The sequence below is a fragment of the Mustelus asterias genome, chromosome 9, assembly GCF_964213995.1.
Source record: "Mustelus asterias chromosome 9, sMusAst1.hap1.1, whole genome shotgun sequence".
NCBI classification, from domain to species: domain Eukaryota; kingdom Metazoa; phylum Chordata; class Chondrichthyes; order Carcharhiniformes; family Triakidae; genus Mustelus; species Mustelus asterias.
Genome location: NC_135809.1, coordinates 31785473 through 31807554, shown reverse-complemented (window position 1 = coordinate 31807554; position 22082 = coordinate 31785473). Strand labels below are relative to the sequence as shown.

General features: G+C 43.2%; 1 protein-coding gene across 3 annotated transcripts in view; it reads right to left on the bottom strand.

Annotated features, from left to right (window-relative positions):
• The window catches only part of immp2l (inner mitochondrial membrane peptidase subunit 2), a 539159-nt gene that overhangs the window by 144059 nt on the left and 373018 nt on the right, over window positions 1–22082 (bottom strand). For all 3 annotated transcript variants that reach the window (XM_078219904.1, XM_078219906.1, XM_078219905.1), the window contains one exon: window positions 768–870. In XM_078219904.1, the coding sequence (XP_078076030.1) occupies window positions 768–870 (103 nt within the window). The remainder of the gene's footprint in view (window positions 1–767; window positions 871–22082) is intronic.

The following is a 22082-nucleotide window of genomic DNA, read 5'->3' as shown; positions in this document are numbered from 1 at the left end:
GTTCTGGATGCTCATGGGGAGGAGGAATATAAATGTAATGCAGAGAGTCATTTTTCCCACTGGTAAACTCATCTATGCTTGGTTGGGAAGAAACAATGGAGGAATGAACATAATTTTCTATAATGTCTTTGAAAGCTGGAATACCATCGAAGGACTTATTTCTTGTTTAATAAACAGGAAAATGAGAACCCAGCAGATCAGAGGTGAATTAATGTCAATTATGTGATTGGTCTAACTTTAAAAATCCACAATATGGGATAAAATTAGTGAACATTTAAGAGAGGCGTGGACTAATTAATAAAAGTCAGGATATATTACTAAAGGGACAGGTTATGCTCCAGTAATGAATTTTTTGAGGAAATCACAGAATAATTGTGATAAATATAAATTTTCACCTCGAGATGTTTGTCTCCAGTGTACATGCCGCAATACTCTATTTGTTTATTTAATTATTGGGAAGGGTCTGTTTTAGGATTTGTGAACCTTTATTAAACAACACTAATTCGTTTTACAATTTCGACAATAACTTTCCATGCTTTACAGAAATCCAATAAGTAGTCAAATGGAAATGTAACGCATCAAAATATCATTCTATGCCCATTAAAAGACACCGAGTTTCAAATTATGTGTACGAAGCTAGCTGAACAATTTGCAGAATCTATTTGAATTACGTCTTCCATTATTTCACAATCTGGATTGCTGCAAATGCAACATTCGTTTAACAGACTGGATGAAGAAAAGGAGAACGAGATAAAAGATAAACTTACAGGTCCAAAAGCATTGCTGTCGAAGCTGTGGCCGTGGTGATCACCCTCGATCCATAGGTGCCCATTGGGAATCTTTATGTATCTGTTCCTGTATCCCATAGTTCTGTAAAATATAACGAACAAATTGTTATCCTTTAAAAAACTGTATGTTTTAAGTATTGCACTGCATTCTTTCATTGTTATATATATTACCATTTTATAATAATAAGAAAAATTGTTTTGTCCACTCTATTGACTGAGATATAAAATATTTTTATATATTCTTGCATGGGATGTGGGCATTGTTGCCAAGGCCAGCATTTGTTGCTCATTCTTAATTGTCCTTGAATTGAGCGGAGCTAGGCCATGTCAGAGGGCAGGTCAGAGTCAACTAAACTGCTGTGGATCTGAACTCTCATGTAGACCAGACTAGGTAGAACATAAGAAAATAAGAACTAGAAGCAATTCAGCCCCTTGAGCCTGCTCCACCATTCAATAGGATCATGGCTGATCTCATTTCCACCTTCCTGCACGCTCCACTTAACCCTTCATCCCTCTACTAATTAAAAACCTATCTATCCCCTCCTTAAATCTGCTTCATGTCCTGGTGTTCCGTGTAATCTGGCGTAGAGAATTCCATAGATTCACAAACCTTTGAGTGAAGTAAGTCCTCCTCATTTCGGTTTTAAATTTAACACCCCTTCACCTAAAATGATGCCAGTTTTCCTTCGCAAAAGGACGTTAGCAAAGCAGATGGGGTTTTATGACAATCAATGATACTTTCATGGTAACTGTTACTGAGATTAGTTTAAATTCCATATTTATTAAGTGAATTTAAATTCCACAAGCTGCCATGGTGGGATTTGAATGTGTCCCCAAAGCAATATAGTAACAACACCAGGTTAAAGTCCAACAGGTTTATTTGGTAGCAAAAGCCACACAAGCTTTCGGAGCTCCAAGCCCCTTCTTCAGGTGAGTGGGAATTCTGTTCACAAACAGGGCATATTAAGACACAAACTCAATTTACATGAATAATGTTTGGAATGCGAATACTTACAGCTAATCAAGTCTTTAAGATACAAACAATGTGAGTGGAAAGAGCATCAAGACAGGCTAAAGAGATGTTTATTGTCTCCAGACAGGACAGCCAATGAGACTCTGCAGGTCCAGGCAAGCTGTGGGGATTACAAATAGTGTGACATGAACCCAATATCCCGGTTGAGACCGTCCTCATGTGTGCGGAACTTGGCTCTCAGTTTCTGCTCAGCGACTCTGCGCCGTTGTGTATTGTGAAGGCCGCCTTGGAACACACTTACCCGAATATCAGAGGCCAAATGCTCGTGACCGCGGCCTTCACGACACACGACAGTGCAAAGTCGCTGAGCAGAAATTGATAGCCAAGTTCCGCACACATGAGGACAGCCTCAACCGGGATATTGGGTTCCTGTCACACTATTTGTAATCCCCACAGCTTGCCTGGACCTGCAGAGTCTCACTGGCTGTCCTGTCTGGAGACAATACACATCTCTTTAGCCTGTCTTGATACTCTCTCCACTCACATTGTTTGTATCTTAAAGACTTGATTAGCTGTAAGTATTCGCATTCCAACCATTATTCATGTAAATTGAGTTTGTGTCTTTATATGCCCTGTTTATGAACAGAATTCCCACTCACCTGAAGAAGGGGCTTAAGGCTCCGAAAGCTTGTGTGGTTTTTGCTACTAAATAAACCTGTTGAACTTTAACCTGGTGTTGTTAAACTTCTTACTGTGTTTACCCCAGTCCAACGCCGGCACCTCCACATCATGATCCCCAAAGCAGTAGCCAGGGCTTGTGCTTTACTAGTTCAGTACATTACCGCTACGCCACTACCATTACGGGCATTACACTAAAAATATGTTGCAAAATTAAATTTGCCACATTTAACTTTCTTCAGTATGATAAGATGAAACTGTGCATTTTCTGCTACATATCTTCATCATTTTGCAAATTTGTCTCATGATGTATTATTCCCTCAGCCATTGAAATTAACAAAGACATCAGAATATTTTAACCTTGGTGGAGTTTATCAGTTACAACATAAAACAAGGAAAATCAGAATCTGCTCTTGCACTTTGAAGAGCAATAAATCCTGACCTCAAACAGTGTTTACTTAACAGCAATTGAGCTTCAAAAGCAAAGTAATACCGTGCTTGATACGGCAATGTATAACATTCCTACCACATAAAACAGTGCATCTGGAAAATGTCCTTGTTTTGTATAATTTATCTAAAATCCCTTCTGAATTCACTTTGTCTTCATTTCATTCTCAGACTGCGATACAGATTTAACAATTTATTAAGTGAATTAATAACAATGAATCTTTTTTAGCTATTCACATCTGGGCTCCGAAGATAATCCACTATCCATTTAAATTTGTATCTGCTTCTAATGATTCAGTGCTTGTTTTTCAGATAGGAGTTCAACAGTTTTAAGGGGTTTTATTGGCAAACAAAACAAAAATTGTGATGGCATCAATACCGCACTGAAGAAATGGAAAAATTAATGGTGCCAAACAAATGCCCTTTAAGGATAAGTAGATGTTCAGACATCAAGTCGAACGTGCATTTATCATGTTCTGTCCTTTACTGTGAGGGTCAAATAGTTCACCGGATGTATCATAGAAGATTAACTTCTCAAGGAAGCTGAGGAGTCATGTCTTGTCAAAGGATCCAGACATAATGAGAATTATTATAATAATTTCACGTCTAGATTAAGAGTTGGAGGTCATAAGTGAACCAGTTTTCTCTGAAGCTGAATTGAGGCAAAATCGGGTAATTCCCACTGTAATTCACTCTAGTTTCTATGAATTTAAAAATAAGGAAAGAAGTCTGCAATATGATTGGCTCTTGTGGGTGCCAATATGTTGGCTGCTTTATATTCAGGTGGGAACAGATGATCCAGGGAAGCAGTTTATTCCTCAGATAGGATTTTGAGAACCAAGCTGATTAAACCAGCAAGGACCAGTGACTTCTCCAGGGATAAGCTTTTGAAGGTTTAGCTAATGAAGTTGATAAATGTTGATGGAAACTTTGGTGGTTGGTGTTGGATTTCACATAACTTGCCATGGAGACTGTCACTCAGGCATTCTCAACAAGGGGAGCAATATGGTTGAGCTCAGAGCTGAAAACAAATTTAATCATATTCAACTAGTCTGTGGAGATTATCTCTGATTTGCAGCTCCAGTAAGCTGACGATGAGATGTTTTAGAAACATTTCGGTTTGCAGGAGAAACAGTGGATGTGGCTTATTTAGACTTTCAGAAGGCTTTCGACAAGGTCTCACATAATAGACTACTATGTAAAGTTAAAGCACATGGGGTTGCAGGTAATGTCTTGAAATGGATAGAAAGCTGGTTCGCAGATAGAAAGCAAAGAGTTGGCATAAATGGGTCTTTTTCTGATTGGCAGTATCTGTGCTGGGACCTCAACTGTTCACATTATATATTAATGATTTGGAAGAGGGAATTGAAGATGATACAAAGTTGGTTAGGAGGGTGAGGAGGATGTAAAGATGCTTCAGCGTGATTTTGACAGGCTGAGTGTGTAGGCAAATGCATGGCAGATGCAGTATAATATGGATAAATGTGAGGTTATCCACTTTGGTAGCAATAATAGGAAGACAGATTATTAATTGAATGGGTGTAAATTGGATACTCAGCGAGACCTAGGGTGTACTTGTACACCCAGATCCCTCTGCCTTGTTCATCAGTCACTGAAAGTAAGTGTGCAGGTACAGCTAGCAGTAAAGAAGGCAAATAGTATGTTGGCCTTCACAGCAAGAGGATTTGAGTGTAGGGATGAGGATGTTTTGCTGCAAATGTATTGGGTGTTGGTGAGGCCACACCTGGAATATTGCGTGCAGTTTCGGTATCCTTATCTGAGGAAGGATGTCCTTGCTATAGAGGGAGTACAGCGAAGCTTTACCAGACTGATTCCTGGGATGACAGGTCTGTCATATGAGGAGAGACTAAGTTGGAGGTTAGAAGAGGTTAGAAGAGTGAGATGGGATCTCATAGAAACTTATAAAATTCTAACAGGGTTAGACAGGGTAGATTCAGAAAGGACGGTCGCAATGGTGGGGAGTGTTGGTGTGAGGGTTGTGGAGGGAAGTCATTAGTTGTCCACTCTGAGGGCAGAATGCCCCCAGTCAGAAGGAGGCTACCGATGGAGATGCCCACTCCCCCCAGCATTTCCCATCCAAGATTGAAGCCAGTTATTTCTCCTATTTCCTACCCTCAGCTTTCCAGCACCCACCAGCAATAGTCACACAAAAATATCTATGTATCAATAATATGCCTGTGGTAATGTGGCCCCTTTAAGGGATAACCCTATGCAGGCCTTGTGATCAAGCCTCCCAGAAAGAACACCACGACTTGAAGAAAGGAGGCATTGAAGGTCAATGATCTAGCCATGGTGAGGAACTTTGTGGACTGACTTGGGTATCAGAAAGAATTGTAGCGAGAGCGGGAGCAATTTTGCACATGTTGGAAGTACAAGGTCACCGTGTGAAAAGAATGTGGATCATTTTGGTTAGCACTGCTGATTCACAGCTCCAGGGACCTGGGTTCGATTCCCGGCTTGGGTCACTGTCTGTGTGGAGTTTGCACATTCTCCTCGTGTCTGCGTGGGTTTCCTCCGGGTGCTCCGGTTTCCTCCCACAGTCCAAAGATGTGCGGGTTAGGTTGATTGGCCATGCTAAAATTGCCCCTTAGTGTCCTGAGATGCGTAAATTAGAGGGATTAACGGGTAAATGTGTAGGGATATGCGGGTAGGGCCTGGGTGGGATTGTAGTCGGTGCAGACTCGATGGGCCAGATGGCCTCTTTCTGCACTGTCGGGTTTCTATGATTCTATGATTTGAGGAAGAATGGTGTACCCTGCTGTGGACTCGTGTACCAGCTATGGAACCAAGGATACCTGTGGCCTTTCTGGAGCCAAGGCAACCTCCAGCTTCTGTAGCTGAGGAGGAAGATGCCACTGGGGAAGACATTGACCAAGCTAATGAGTTTGCCTTTTGCTTCTGCAGGACCGGATTCATTGGTTGCTGAAGGACCCTGAATGGAATTGCAACATTTCACAAGATTCTGGAAATCTCTGGACTGACTGACTTTGTGAATGGACTTTTCCTTAATGTCCCTATTTTTGGGCGGCATGGTGGCACAGTGGTTAGTACTGCTGCCTCACACTGCCAGGGTCCTGGGTTCAATTCCTGGCTTGGTCACTGTCTGTGTGGAGTTTGCACGTTCTCCTTGCGTCTGCATGGGTTTCCTCCCGATGCTCTGGTTTGCTCCCAACTCCAAAGATGTGCGGATTAGGTAGATTGGCCATGCTAAATTGTCCCTTAGTGTCAGGGGGACTAGCTATGGTAAATGCATGGGGTTATGCAATAAGGCCTGGGTGGGATTGAGGTCGGTGCAGACTCGATGGGCGAAATGGCCTCCTTCTGCACTGTAGGGATTCTATGATTTTATTGTGATGTGTCTGTATGCCTATGTACAATGGTGTTTCTCATTTGTTTTTGCTCAGAGGTGGACTCAAGAGTTCGAGGGGGAAGGAGTGTGGTAACACGGCCCTTTAAGGGGTGATCCTGTGTGGGCCACGTGATCGGGCCAGACCTTCTGGAGCGGAGGCACGGGAAGCTGTGCCAACCAGGAGCAAGGTGCGAGTCTTGGGACTGGGAGGTCCTCAGCTGGAGCCAGGGATGAGAAGAGAGTGGACCCTGTGCATATTGTTCTGTTAGACCCTTGGGGAAAATTTTCCATCCCGCCTGCCACGGGAATCGTAACGGGTGGGAGGGGTGGAGGCGGACCCTGCAAAGGTCCGTTGACCTCGGGCGGGATTTTCCAGTTTTTGGGGGGAAGCATGGCCTGAAAATCCCACCCTTAGTGTGGAAACAGTTATTATAGTTTAATAAACCGTTCTTGTTGTTGGAGCCACATCGAGCCACCTCCAATCTTTTACAATGCCCAAATGTATTAAATTTGCAATATTATTGATATCATTAATAGGATGAATGAAGCCAATTACCACCATAAAGCTCGAGCTTCAAATTGGTGTCTTTGATAACTAGCAACATAATAAAATACTTGCTTGCTGCATCACAGCACAAACATTATAATGAGCTTTCAACAACAAAACTCCTTTTAGTCTATCCTCTGCACTGTTGTGCTCATACAGATGATATTAAATTTTCCATCCTACATTTTATATACAACATAAGTTGTTTATGAAAACATGCAGAAGATTTATATGATGATGCAATATGTGACAGAAATCAGACAGAGTGGGAGTTAGGAACCAGAATTAGAATTGAGTGTTTTTTTTTTGCTGCATTCAGATACTGCACTATCGTTGTTCCCAAACCAGGCCAGGACCCCAGGCTCAACCACTCAGGATACTCAGAGGTTGTTCGCTTCCTCTGAATCCCTCCAGCCTGTAACCCCTTTAACATCATCCTCTGTCACTGCAGAGGGAGCAGCTGGCCCACCAATGGAAAGCCAAAGTAATCCAGGGTCCTCGGGGTCCCAGCTAATCAGAGGATGCCCACTGAAGTCAAAGGCAAGAGGACCACCAATCCCACAGGCTGCCCCCACCCCTGCTGTGGATGCCAGTAGTTGAACACATGAAATCAAGAAACTTTGCTTGCAAGAGGTTGCTCAGGTGAACACTGTCACTGTATTATCTGCAAATATATTCACTGTCACTAAATAATATTTAGTGTTGCCTTTCAGCATCATTCAGCTCCACGCAGACACACCATTGAGTGATGCTGGAGGGAGAAGTGTCTGTGGCAAGGCTTTTCATAACCTTGTGCAAGCACTCCCCTGTGATTGCAGATCCTTCATCCATCACACTCATCTAAAATAGAAGCATGGGATGGTTCCAGCACAGAATGAGGCCATTCAGCCCATTGTATCTGTGTTGATTCTCAGAAAGAGCAACTCATCCCGTCCCAGTCCATCACCTTTTCCTCCAAAGACCTGCAGGTTTTTTTATCTTCAGATAATTATCCAATTCTTTTTCAAAGGCTTTGAAAAATCTACCTCCACCACACTCATGTCACCATTTTGCCAATCTCCTTAAAGTGGCGCCCTCTGCTTTTTGATCCTTCTGTTAATGGGAACAGTTTTCCCTATCGACTCTGTCCAGATGCCTCAGAGTTCTGAGCACCTCAATCAAATCTTCTCTTCTCCAAAGTGGACAGCCCCATCCTCTCCAATCTCTCACATAACCGAATGACTGTCCCAAGCCACCACATTCTCACCCTCCCACTCTACCATCTCCCTCTGCCCCCTCTCACACTCACCATACCATCCTACCGTGCTCACCACGAGTTCATTCTCCAGGCATTATCAGTAGAAGGAGTGGCGAGGGTGGTTGGTAAGGACACAGATAAACACAGACAAGGGGGTGGGAAGCAGGAGACGGGGAGGTCAATGTGGATGGGGGTAGGGTTTTCAAGCAGGAAAGGTAAACTTTCATCTTCTCTCAAGTGTAAACATCTAAGAATCATAGAATCCTACAGTGTAGAAAAGGCCATTCGGCCCATCAAGTCTGCACCAACTCTCTAACAGAGTATCTTACCCCAGGCCTTCTCCCCTGCCCTATCCCCATACCCTCAGACATGGCTAATCCACCTAACCTGCACATCTTTAGATTGTGGGAGGAAACCGGAGGAAACCCATGCAGACACGGAGAGAACGTGCAAACTCTAGGCAGACAGTGACCCAAGGCCAGAATTGAACCCGGGTCCCTGGAGCTGTGAGGCAGCAGTGCTAACCCCTGTGCCGCACTTGCAAAGGAGGTGAAAGCTAACAGCCATAAATCTAAGTTAATCAACAATAAATCCAATTGGGGATGAGGAGAAACCTCTTTATTCAAAGCGAAGTACAAATGTGGAATATCTTGAGAGGAAAATGATATATATATTTAAAAGGAAGCTAGATAGACCTTAGAATGGAAGAGGAGTCTCTGCTGATAGTATTAGATGTTGCCTCCTGCTTCCTTCCCTCTTCTCTGAAAAGCACAAAAGGTGATGTCCTCACAGCAGTGGCAAAATACTGTTTTGTATTTTAAACACCTCTTAGCTGGAGATGGTGCACCCGTGTTCAAAGAATTATTAAGCTGTCTCTTTACTGTTTTCATAATAAAGTGTAGGACACATGATGTTTTTTTCTGTAAAAACTGTATCCTGTTCATTCATGCATTTTACATAAAATACATCAACCGTTAGCTTGAAGCTGTGCCTTGTTTTGATGGCCTTTTCAGTCTTTGTAAAGATGATAGAATTCACATGGTAGCATGTGCAAATATTTGAGTATAGAGTAAGGATTCTCTGTTACTAACCCCAAGTCACACTATCGTTTAGCAAGATATTCAACAGTGGGGAAGAAAGTATTGCATTTGTGTAGCACTTGTGACAACTATGTAAAACAACACAATTCTGAATAGTAGTCACTGGGGTAATATTACATGACAGCCAATTTATGCACATCAAGATCCCACCAACAGCAATATGATAATTATCAGATAACTTATTTTAATGATGTTATTGCAGGAGGAATGTTGGCCAAGGACACTGGGAGTACTTCCCTGCTAGTCCTTGAAATATTACCTGAAAGAGCAGACGCAGGGTTGGCATAATGTTTCATCTGAAAGTTGGCACTTCTGATCACAGCAATGCCTCAGTTCTCCACTGGGATGTAAGCCTATATTGTTCTGCTCACATCTCTGGACTATGACCTGAATCCACAGTCCTCTGACTCAGGGGCACTGAGCTGACAATTGGTTTTGGTATGTGCGTGGTCTGCTTACTTGAATGGCCAGTGGCACCAAACACAACACAGTGTCTAGAGTAAAAGGCAGAAAATGGTGACAACTATGTCGGGATGTATCATTCCAGTGAGGAACCTGTATGTGACCTCACTCATCTTTGGCCTGTGCTCCCTCAGAGATCCTAAATTTCTACTAGGTACATTGGTGAACATCTTGCCATGAGAGCGGAGGCCGCTACTGGCAATGTACCCAGTAGAAATCTAGGATCTCCGAGGGAGCACAGGCCAAAGATGAATGAGGGTGGATGAGGGTTATAGACACGGGGAGAATGTGCAAACTCCACACAAACAGTCACCCAAGGCCAGAATTGAACCCGGGTCCCTGGCGCTCGCTGTGAGGCAGCAATGCTAATCACTATGACACCGTGCCGTCCTTGAAGAGGGGGCATGTTGGGGGTGGCAGGGGGACCCATCAGGAGGGCCCCAATGCTGGCTCCTGTGTCGGGGTGGGGGAACATGCCGCCGATTGGGGGTTGTCGTGATGCCCGGGGGGGGGGGGCCTCCCAGTGCACGGCGAGATCGGGCGCCCTTGCGAAATGGTGGCTGAGTGCTTGAAGATAGGCTCACCAACGTGTTTAGCACCCGCCCTCCCCTCACCCCCCTGTACTAGCAAAATTCCCAACTCTCGAATAACATGGCTGAGTGTGGGAGGATTGTAGTGCAGAATTCGCCTGACGGACCGGCGTGGATTGCTCCTGTTTTTTCACCGTTATGAATTTTTGGGAGAATTCTGCCCAATGTTTCTCAATTGGTTCATCAGTGAGTATAACTGGCGTCCCACCGCCAGCGGCTGGACATCCTGTGTCAGCCCTTTCTGCCTCTGCCTTAACGGGGGGGCGGTTTTTGCCACCACCAAAAGTCTGATGCGGGGCCTCTCCTACAATTAAAGGGGCCCAGCCCGCAGGGTTCCCACTGCCATGGGCTGATTTAAATTTTGCCCATCGAGACAATCAGATCTTAGTAAACGTGATGCAGCAAAAGCAAAATACTGCGGATGCTGGAAATCTGAAATAAAAACAGATATTTCTGAAGAGACTCAGCAAACCTGGCAACATCTGCGGAGGGAGAAACAGAGTTAATGTTCTGAGTCTGCTTAATTCTTCTTCAGAGCTTTAGGCAAATTGATACGATGGAAAAGTCAGCAGAAACTGCACTAGGTGATTTAATTTCCAGTTGAATGAACAAGCATTTATCGGGAAATGGAACACACAAAACGTTTATTATAATACCCCTGAAATTCATTTCTTTTGTCTAGCCTAACTTTGATTCTCAGTGATTTTGTACCCATTTGTAATATTAGATTTTGATGTGGCAACAAGTGCAGTCTGCTAACTTCAGAACAGATATTATTAAGAATTCATATCAGATTATGTTTTGATACATCAACATGCATATTGAGTAATGCAACAGCGCTGTAGTGCTATAGAAAATGCAAAACAACATTCGAAACAGCTAAGACCAAAGATACCTGTGGTGTTAATTGTTTGGTACGCATGTATTTTAAGGTCCTCAATGTTTCGCTGTATTATGATGATCGAAATTAATTCTCTGTTTAAGAGACCAAGTTCAAATAGTATCTTATGTTTCCTTTTCCACTTCCCTTAAAGTTAAATATTTGGCAGTGTGCTGTATTATTTTCTAGTTGCTCTTACTTAATTCTCCCTGGAACTCTTTACATAACCTTCAGGTAGGCTGCTCATTCAAAGTCTTACAGATTTGAATTATTATTGTCCTTGGCCTTTCTTACAAAATCAAATCTTAATAAATAGAGTGTGTGCTGGAAATTCAGTATCAGATTTCCATCTTAAACCACCAGGGAGTTGTACATCACTTGAGCAGAGTAAAGAAAGGAAAATCTGCAGGGAGGATTGCGCACTGAGAACAAGACCTATTCGATTTGCTTTTATTAATTTGAAAGAAAGGAAAATGAGGCAGGCTCCATGTCAGTACATGTCATCTTCTGGGCCAGATTCTTCTTTCTGCACTCATCCAAATGATATTAACATCCAGGTGATAAAGGACAAAACTGCTTCTGTGTTCAGTCATTTCCAGGTTACCAATTATTTAGTTTTTAATATGAAATCCAACATTTAACCTAATACCCTATTCCGCACGCTGTGTTAACAAGCAGTCACATCTATTACTTCAATGCAATCATGCTTGCAGCTTTGCTTTTCAATTTTTCTGTTTCTAATTGTTGTGTGTGAAATTCAAATGTCTGTCAATGATGCTAATGACCTCCTTTATACCCCTACACATCATATTTGCTACTGACCCCACGCACCCCGGACATTCTCTCTTCCACCTTCTTCCGTCGGGAAAAAGATACAAAAGTCTGAGGTCACATACCACCTGACTCAAAAACAGCTTCTTCCCTGCTGCCATCAGACTTTTGAATGTACCTACTTTGCATTAAGTTGATCTTTCTCTACACCTTAGCTATGACTGTAACACTACATTCTGCACTCTCTCCTTTCCTTCTCTATGTACGGTATGCTTTGTCTGTATAGCCTGCAAAAAATATATTTTTCATTGTATACTAATACGTGTGACATAATAAATCAAATCAAAAGATAGTAGTTCCCAATTATTATTTTGTTGTCCTTAACATTGCATATTCTATCAAAACTTTGTTTCCCATTTCCCCACCGCTGTTGTTTTATTCTTGAATGTGGTACTAAAACATCCATTAAGTTTTATCCTTTGTCCCCACAAGCTGCAGCTAGTTCCTCTGCGGGAAAAAGAGTGAGCTTGGGGAATACATTACAAATCTATTTCCTAGTTTATAGCTTTTTGTTTTTAACAATTGCTTGAGCAATTTTCAGGGCATTTTAGCTGAAGATGTCTGAAAATGCTCTGCGGCCTCACATCACCTGCTTATATCTCAATGCTTAAATGTTTATAACATGTGCAATGAATATATCTGCTGAGATTCAAAGCCTCCCTAAAATCTGTTCACCATCTACAAAGCACCTCTCTAAGGTAGGCTGCACCTCTGCAGGCTGCACTAAGGGAAACAAGGCTTAGGGTTTGCCTGCAAAAAAATTTTTTTTAAAGTTTATTTATTAGTCTCATAAATAGGCTTTCATTAATACTGCAAAGAAGTGAAAAGAAGGTAAATAACACTTACTACTCCCAATTCCACAAGTAGTAACCCCACCCCAATCATTACAGCTCCCAACACCCAATCATCATCCTCTCCCTGGTCCCAATTCGATCCTAGATTCTTGGCTTCCCTTCCCAGTGCCCAACCTTGGAGCCATCCCCAGACCCTATAAACACTTGTGAGGGTCATTGTTATGATGCTAGTAATGACCCAAACTTCGAGTCCTCTTGACGAGTGCGCCTTTTCACTGAATACTGAAATGAAGCTTGAGGCTTAAAGTCTGAACAGCCTTGGGACTCACCACTGAGGAGCAGCCAGGGTCCAAACCACACACCTTCATGGTCACAGCCTAATTTCTAAGCCAAGCATGATGCATGGAAGCTTTGATTGGCAGCGGGGGACCTGCTGGATGCTATGGAATTATTTCATAAATGATCAGTGGCAAAAATGATGGTCTTGTTGGACAATACACTTTTCACTTTCTCGATGCATCTCTGGACAAGAAAAAATGCCAACACTGTGGATATCCCCACTGCTGGCCTAGAAAGAACACGATATGTAATAATTAAGGGCCAGTCTGGTTTTGGCAGCCATGTGCACTGTTGCACAGATGCTACTTATTGTGCAGATGACTTTAGATGATGACCCTGCATTGTCACAGCACTATAATGACAACTGGGTACCAAGTATATCAGGTCCATTTGTGCAGCTGAGTGGCAGGAAAGGTATATCTTGAGTGCTACCTTGTTCATCTCTTCTACAATCCTGGATGGGATTCAGGAAAATATTTGTTGTCTGACAGGCAATCTGTTTCTCAAGCGAGTAACTAACTGGTAGCAAGGCTGAGTGAGCTAGGGCTTTGGATTAATGCTCCAGTGTCTTTGAGATGCCAGAACCCGTGGTGTTGTTTATTTGGTTCATGTGAAGCACAAACATCAGGATGGGAGGAATAGTCTCTATTCTAAGCTGTAAATACAATCTAACTCTATTTCTGCTGCAATCTTTCTTGCCTCTATTTTATCAATATACTAAGACCTGTACCTCTTTCCACTCTAGTTCTTTGGAAATTTGACAGAGTTCAAATTAAGATGTGTCTGCCTATTAATTAATCAAAAATTGTTGTTTCCAAAAGGGACAAGACTGCATGTCAGAGAGGTGAAAAAACAAAGTGAAAATTTCACCTCCTACTTAAATGATGAACAGTAGGACTCTTTGTTGAGACATTTCTGGGAGCACAAAGCTTATTTAAGTTTATTAGAACATAGAAAAAATACAGCACAAACAGGCACAAACATAATGCTAAAGTGCAAAGGGACTTGGGAGTCCTAGTCCAGGATTCTCTAAAGGTAAACTTGCAGGTTGAGTCCGTAATTAAGAAAGCAAATGTAATGTTGTCATTTATCTCAAGAGGCTTGGAATACAAAAGCAGGGATGTACTTCTGAGGCTTTATAAAGCACTGGTTAGGCCCCATTTGGAGTACTGTGAGCAATTTTGGGCCCCACACCTCAGGAAGGACATACTGGCACTGGAGCGGGTCCAGCGGAGATTCACACGGATGATCCCAGGAATGGTAGGCCTGACATACGATGAACGTCTGAGGATCGTGGGATTATATTCATTGGAGTTTAGGAGGTTGAGGGGAGATCTGATAGAAACTTACAAGATAATGAACGGCTTAGATAGGATGGACGTAGGGAAGTTGTTTCCATTAACAGGGGAGACTAGGACGCGGGGGCACAGCCTTAGAATAAAAGGGAGTCACTTTAGAACAGAGATGAGGAGAAATTTCTTCAGCCAGAGAGTGGTGGGTCTGTGGAATTCATTGCCACAGAGGGCTGTGGAGGCCGAGACGTTGAGCGTCTTCAAGACAGAAATTGATAAATTCTTGATTTCTCGAGGAATTAAGGGCTATGGGGAGAGAGCGGGTAAATGGAGTTGAAATCAACCATGATTGAATGGTGGAGTGGACTCGATGGGCCGAATGGCCTTACTTCCGCTCCTATGTCTTATGGTCTAACTGATAAAAATATCATCTGACAGCTCCTTTCCTTCCTTGCGCCTTCCCTGTGTTGAAATTAATATGCGCCACACTGTCTCTCAAACAAATTTATTCTTTGGAATAAGTGGAACCATTCTCTGAGGCCCAGATTTTCCAGCCTCGCCATGTCAGGACTCACTACAGGAGATGCGACAGACCAGCCAAAAATCTACTGACTTTCGCCGGGACTGGAAGATCCCAGCGACAGGCGGGGCCAGAAAATCCAGGCCCTTAACCTGGATAAGCTAAGTAATGGTGGACTCAACTCTGACAGGCGGCTTTCACTATCAATACGAAGGGAAAGAAACTCAGCCAGTGCAGGGGTCAGAGGGTTACCAAGAGTAAATTTCTTAATCATATTTGGAACCTCAGACTTACACAATATTACTCCAAATAAAGTTCAGTTCATTTAGGCTCTTTATCCTAAAGATTATGAGGATCGGTTGAGGGAGCTCGGTCTTTTCTCCTTAGAGAGACGAAGGATGAGAGGTGACCTGATAGAGGTGTACAAGATGTTGAGAGGTATACATCGGGTTGAATTCTCGGAGGCTTTTTCCCAGGGCTGAAATGGCTGCTACGAGAGGACACAGGTTTAAGGTGCTGGGGAGTAGGTACAGAGGAGATGTCAGGGGTAGGTTTTTCACTCAGAGGGTGGTGGGTGAGTGGAATCGGCTGCCGTCAGTGGTGGTGGAGGCAAACGCGATAGGGTCTTTTAAGAGACTTCTGGATGAGTACATCGGACTTAATAGGATTGAGGGTTATAGGTAAGCCTATATATAAGCCTAGGTAGGTAGGGACATGACCGGCACAACTTGTGGGCCGAAGGGCCTGTTTGTGCTGTATTTTTTCTATGTTCTAATAAACTTAAATAAGCTTTGTGCTCCCAGAAATGTCTCAACAAAGAGTCCTACTGTTCATCATTTAAGTAGGAGGTGAAATTTTCACTTTGTTTTTTCACCTCTCTGACATGCAGTCTTGTCCCTTTTGGAAACAACAATTTTTGATTAATTAATAGGCAGACACATCTTAATTTGAACTCTGTCAAATTTCCATAATTCCTGATTTAACATTAACCATCTGATATAGGTTATTTCGGATACATGCTAATGAAGGTATTTTGAAAATAGCTGAGAAATTCCAAAGCACAGTTGTCAATCTTCATCATTTGCTGTGTTTCAGGTCCAGTAAAGTTGCAATTTTTTTCAGCAATGTCTTTACGACACATCTTTCATAGGCGGCAACTTGTAGAAAATGTTCAATGTCTATAAAATAGAGACCAACTTCACAGTATGGAAACAATATACCGGGGTACAGGGAAAAGGGCAGGGGGATGGCACTAAGCCATAATGTTCGCTTAGATAGCCACTGCAGACACGATGGACCAAATGGCCTCCTTCTACACCGTAACAGTTTTGTGATTCTGTGAAGAAATTGGATTGCAATTTATTATGAATACTGCAGGCAGCTTTTTCTTCACCTGCTTGTTGGGAAACAAGCATTGCAGCTTCTTTGTCCAAAATTTTCTTTTATGAAAAATTTCAGCAGGTCTGACAGCATCTGAGGGTCATCTTGACTCGAAACGTTGGCTCTATTCACTCCCCACAGATGCTGTCAGACCTGCTGAGATTTTCCAGCATTTTCTGTTTTTGTTTTAGATTCCAGCATGCGCAGTATTTTGCTTTTATCTTCTTTTATGACCCCTTTTCATATGCCTATATAATTGCTGTGGCTTTACCCGAAAGCTACGTATGTTTAACTGTGCCACCTTAGCAAATATAGACCAATATATCCATCCTTCCATTTAGGTGATGTATTTACATACAATGAAGAAGTTCTGCTTAGCAATGTCAGATATTACACCACATGCAAACTCAGTGATTTGAGTTGCCACAGTGCCTTGTGCTCACCAGCATTACTTCATAGTACCCCTGTGATGCTGCGGAGAAGGTAGAGGCAGGCTGCTCACCTCAATGTCTGCTTCGCATTGAGGAGCACCTCTTTGGGCAGGGAACCATTGGGGATTGCACATTCTGCAGGGGGAGTCATACTGGATCATGTAACACAGATGAGGGGTCTGGCAGAGGGGCTGAGGAAACCATAGGAAGCAGACCAGCTCTCAGCACTTTCAACAACTTCTGCAACCTCCACAGCCCTGGTTTGACTTTCTCGAGGGTCAGATGGGATGGGCAGCTGTACTACAGCAGGCATCCATTCCAGCAACCGTTTTGCTCCCAGGGAGAACGTCTTGTTATGGGTACTCAGTTCCTCATGTATTACATAGAAGCTTGCCTCATATTCTGAGTAGACTGCTCCAGATTATTGAGTGGGCGGCATGGTGGCACAGTGGTTAGCACTGCTGCCTCACAGTCCCATGGACCCCGGTTTGATTCCGGCCTTGGCTCACTTGGCGGAGTTTACACATTCTCCCCATGTCTGTGTGGGTTTCCTCCGGGTGCTCCGGTTTCCGCCCACAGTCCAAAGATGTGCGGGTTAGGTTGATTATCCATGCTAAAATAACCCTGGTGTCAGGGAGGTTAGCAAGGTAAATATAAGGGGTTACGGGAATAGGGCCTGGGTGGGATTGTGGTTGGTGCAGACATGATGGGCCGAATGGCCTCCTTCCGCACTGTAGGGATTTTTTGATTCTATGAGAACGCCTTGGACCTTTTTCAGGCAGTGGCCTTGTTTTTGCATTCACTCCAGGTGAGTCTGAATGTACCTCCTTATGATTGGCTGTTATCTCATGCGGTCAATCTTTCAAGACAAGGTGGAGCTCATCACCGTCACAGAGTTCATCACTTGCAGTGCATGAGCTTGTATTGCCTCAGGGAACACTATCAGAACCAACCTTTTTGTCTGGTGTAATGTAGCGCACTTTTCTTGTTTTACAGAGAATCCTGTGAATTCAGTAACTAATCTCCATGATTTCTTGCAAATAAATTAGGGCGGCACGGTTGCACAGTGGTTAGCACTGCTGCTTCACAGCTCCAGGGTCCCGGGTTCAATTCCCGGCTCGGGTCACTGTCTGTGTGGAGTTTGCACATTCTCCTCGTGTCTGCGTGGGTTTCCTCCGGTTTCCTCCCACAGTCCAAAGATGTGCAGGTTAGGTTGATTGGCCAGGTTAAAAAAAAAAATTGCCCCTTAGAGTCCTGAGATGCGTGGATTAGCAGGTAAATATGTGGGGGTAGGGCCTGGGTGGGATTGTGGTCGGTGCAGACTCGATGGGCCGAATGGCCTCCTTCTGCACTGTAGGGTTTCTATGATTTCTATGATCTATCAATTAGGTTTCACTCTGGGATTTGACTCATCCAGTGTTAACACATCAGCTGGGATTGTAATAATGATCAGTTGGCCAACATTTTACTCACACGACAGCATTATGAGGTGTACACCCGCACAGCCTTGCAATCCTTCATCTTCCTTTCTCTCCCAGCGAGTGGCTTCTAGGATGGTCGTTTATATAGGGCCTGAGTTGTGAGAAGATCCCCCCCCCACCGCCCCCTTCACATTCGGGCCTGCCTCTGCCATCAAATTGTTTTTGGGCTCGGCTGGCTTGACAGCAATGCATCCATACCCGCAGAATGGATTTCACATCTCCGGAGGCACTTTTTCACCCAAGGTGGGTGTACAGAGCCAGGATTTTTCCCCACTCCTGTTACCTGCCTCAATGATGCAAAACCAGCCCATAGTTTCAGGTTAACAACCTCTTATTAGTATGAATGCACTGAGTGTAGATCTTGCAAAGGAAGAGGCAGGAGTCAGTCTGTCTTCAACATAGGTGTATTTACCAAAACCCAGTAGACAAACGTGCAGGCTCCTTTTCCCTTATACATAGTTCCCCCACACAGGCGAAGACTGGTTCTTCTATCTGTGCTCTAACCTTTCCCCAATAAGTCATTGCTGCTCTTAATCACAGCTGGAACATGCATTCAATTGTCACAGCATTTGTAACATTAACAATCAGAACTTAGATCTTGAACCTGAAATATTAACTGTTCTCTCTCCACAGATGCTATCTAACCTGCTTTGTATATACAGTATCCTGTTTTTATGTCACATTTCCAGCATCCAGTGGTTTGCACTGCTGCCTCACAGTGTCAGGGACACAGGTTCGATTCCAGTCTTGGGCGATTGTCTGTGTGGTGTTTGCATGGGTTTCCTCCGGGTGTTCTGGTTTCCTCCCACAGTGCAAAGATGCGCGGGTTACGTGGATTAACCATGCTTATTGTTCCTTAGTGTCCCAAGATGTGTAGATTGGGGGATAAGCGGGGTAAATATGTAGGGTTACAGGGATTAGGGCCAGGGTAAGGTGCTCTGCCAGGGAGTTAGTGCAGACTCAATGGGCCGAATAGCTCCTTCTGTACTGTAGGGATTCTATGATCCACAGTATTTTGCTTTTGAAATCAGTTTATTTCATTTGAACATCAGGCACAATTCCAAATATGGTTGTACACAAATAGCTATGCTACTGGGCACAGTTTAAGTACACAGATAATGGAACATGCAGAATATGTTGCCTTCTTTTGCATTTGAATGTGGGGATGTCATCCAGGTCTCACTGAGGTATGTTTCGAAGCCCAGTCTGCAGACTGCAGCGTAATTAAAGGTTACGGCCTTCATCATTTTGGCTTTCAAATCTCTCTTACAGCTAATCACAGTTTATGATGTGCCACTAAGAATAGCTTGGTGACCCCCTTTCATGATGCAAATGTAACCTATAGTTGCATTGAGCAAGGAGTCTGTCACAAGCGATATGTTGAAAGATGAAAAGATTAAATGAGATGTGCCCTTTTTCTGATGTACTACACATCAAAGCTAACCTTCTATCGGTTTTCAAATATCTTATCAACATGAAAGGCTAGTGAGCTTTACTTTTAAGAGCAAAGTCTTGTTGTAGTAAGAGAATTATGTAATCAGTAAAGCTCCAATTACAGTAAAACAGCAAAAAAATGAATCTGTGGCACTACAAGTTTTCTTGTGGTGGCACGGTGGCACAGTGGTTAGCACTGCTGCCTCACAGCGCCAGGGACCTGGGTTCGATTCCTGGCTTGGGTCACTGTCTGTGTGGAGTTTTCACGTTCTCCCCATGTCTGCGTGGGTTTCCTCCGGGTGCTCCGGTTTCCTCCCACAGTCCAAAGATGTGCAGGTTAGGTGGATAGGCCAGGCTAAATTGCCCCTTGGTGTCAGGGGGACTAGCAAGGGTAAATGCAAGGGGTTACGGGGATAGGGCCTGGGTGGGATTGTGGTCGGTGCAGACTCGATGGGCTGAATGGCCTCCTTCTGCACTGTAGGATTCTATGATTCTATCAATATTCTGACCCTATTTTAGAGAAGCCCACTCTCCCATTTTAAAATTGTATTTGACAAAAACAGAAAATGCTGGAACATCTCAGCAAGTCTGACAGCATCTGTGGAGAGAGAATAGAGCCAACGTTTCAAGTCTGGATGACCCTTCGTCCAGCTCTGACGAAGGGTCATCCAGACTCAAAACTTTAGCTATATTCTCTCTCCACAGATGCTCTCAGACCTGATGAGATTTTCCAGCATTTTCTTTTTTTTATTTCAGATTCCAGCAGTATTTTGCTTTCAAATTAAAATTGTATTTTTAAATACTTTCTTGGAAACAAATTGTACATACCTTGGAATGCAGTAAGGAACTGAACAAAGGAATTTTAGGCAATTAACTTGCTTTAACTCATTGGTCAGGCTGAATAATTGTACAGCCAATCTCAATATGTTCTTTGCTCTCAGTTTTGATGAAGGGTCATCCACTTGAAATGCTGTTTCCCTCTCCACAGATGCTGCCAAGCCTGCTGAGTATTTCCAGCCTTTTCTACTTTTATTTATTATTCATCTTATAACTTGCTTATTTTTGAAATTTAAAATGTGAGTTCATCAAATGCGAGACAACGTCACAGCAAAGCCAAGTTTATGTGGAACACTCAATATCTTCCACACTGTTCAGCTCTGCAAGCTTTGTGAACTCCCCATTTACTCCATGTTGCAGTGCAAGAGATCAACAGAGAGTAAGTGACGGATGCATTGCAAGACAGTAATAGAAATGAAAAGGAAGGAACAGCAGATCTCCACATACATATTAATAGAGAGATTGTGACAGCTGGGAGGGGTAAACACAAGGGCAACAAAGGGCAAAGAATAGACAAATAGTTTAACACAAAGAAAAAGGACTCGAAGGCCAGAGTAAAACAAAGAAGGAAAGGTGCAGACCAGGCAAGTCTCAAATTTCTTGGTGAGCCCTACAAAGCAAGCATTTCCAGGGCAAATAACCAGTCACAATGAAGGCAATTCTCCCTTGACCATCCAAAACACAAAGTGCCCTCATTTTACAGACAAAATAACATTAATGACAGATCCAATTTGTGTAGCCTCTTATTTCTAATGGTTATTCATTTAGAGAGAGATAAGAGTTTTTAGGGCTAAAGGTTTGTTGGAGTAACTGTAGAATATGCTAAATCCAAGTAAGGTAGAGTTTCCAATCTGGGTGCAATGGCCTATTCCTGCAAAAATTAAGCACAAAATAGCACAGCTCTCGAAAAGTGTTTCTCCCCGTGCTCCCGAGTTTCTGTCCAAACTCATTTGCACATCGCTGAGCATAACATCCGCCATAATTGGGCAGCGTTTTAAAATGTGACTGCTTTTTTAGAAAAATACGTCTTGATTTCAAGTAACTTCCTTCAAATACTTAAAATTGGTAACTTGATGAAAATTGGTGAAAACACCTGAAAATAGGTTTATCATAAAAAGAAGCAATTTTAATCACAGATGTCAATCCACCTCAGTAACCTGTCCGCCACGGCAGGCAGCATCAGAAAATCCCACTGTCATACAATGGATTTGTGGTTTCCTACCAATTTCTTCCAACCAACACCCCCCTCCCCCTCCCCCCCCCCCACCCCCACCACCCATTGATCCTGCCCCAGGGTGGAGGTGGGGGAGGATGAAGAACTCCGCCCTTAGAATCCTTGCACCCAAAACAGCTAGTTTAATTGTCAAAGTTCCAATGAAAGGTCATAGACCTGAAATGTTAACTCTCTTTCTCTCTCCATAGCTGGTCCCATATCTACTGAATATTCCAGGATTTTTCTGTTTTTATTTCAAATTTCACAGTATTTTGCTTTTTAAAAAAAATAAATTATGGCCTTTCTGCCTTTCTTAAAGGCCTGCAAGCATCCCCCCCACCACAAACCCACAATGCAATTATCAGATAAACTCCTAATGCTGCCTAATTCACCCCAGGTGAAGGGCCTGCTTCTGATTCAATCAGATCGCGGAACGGAAATTTCCATTGGCCTCGGGC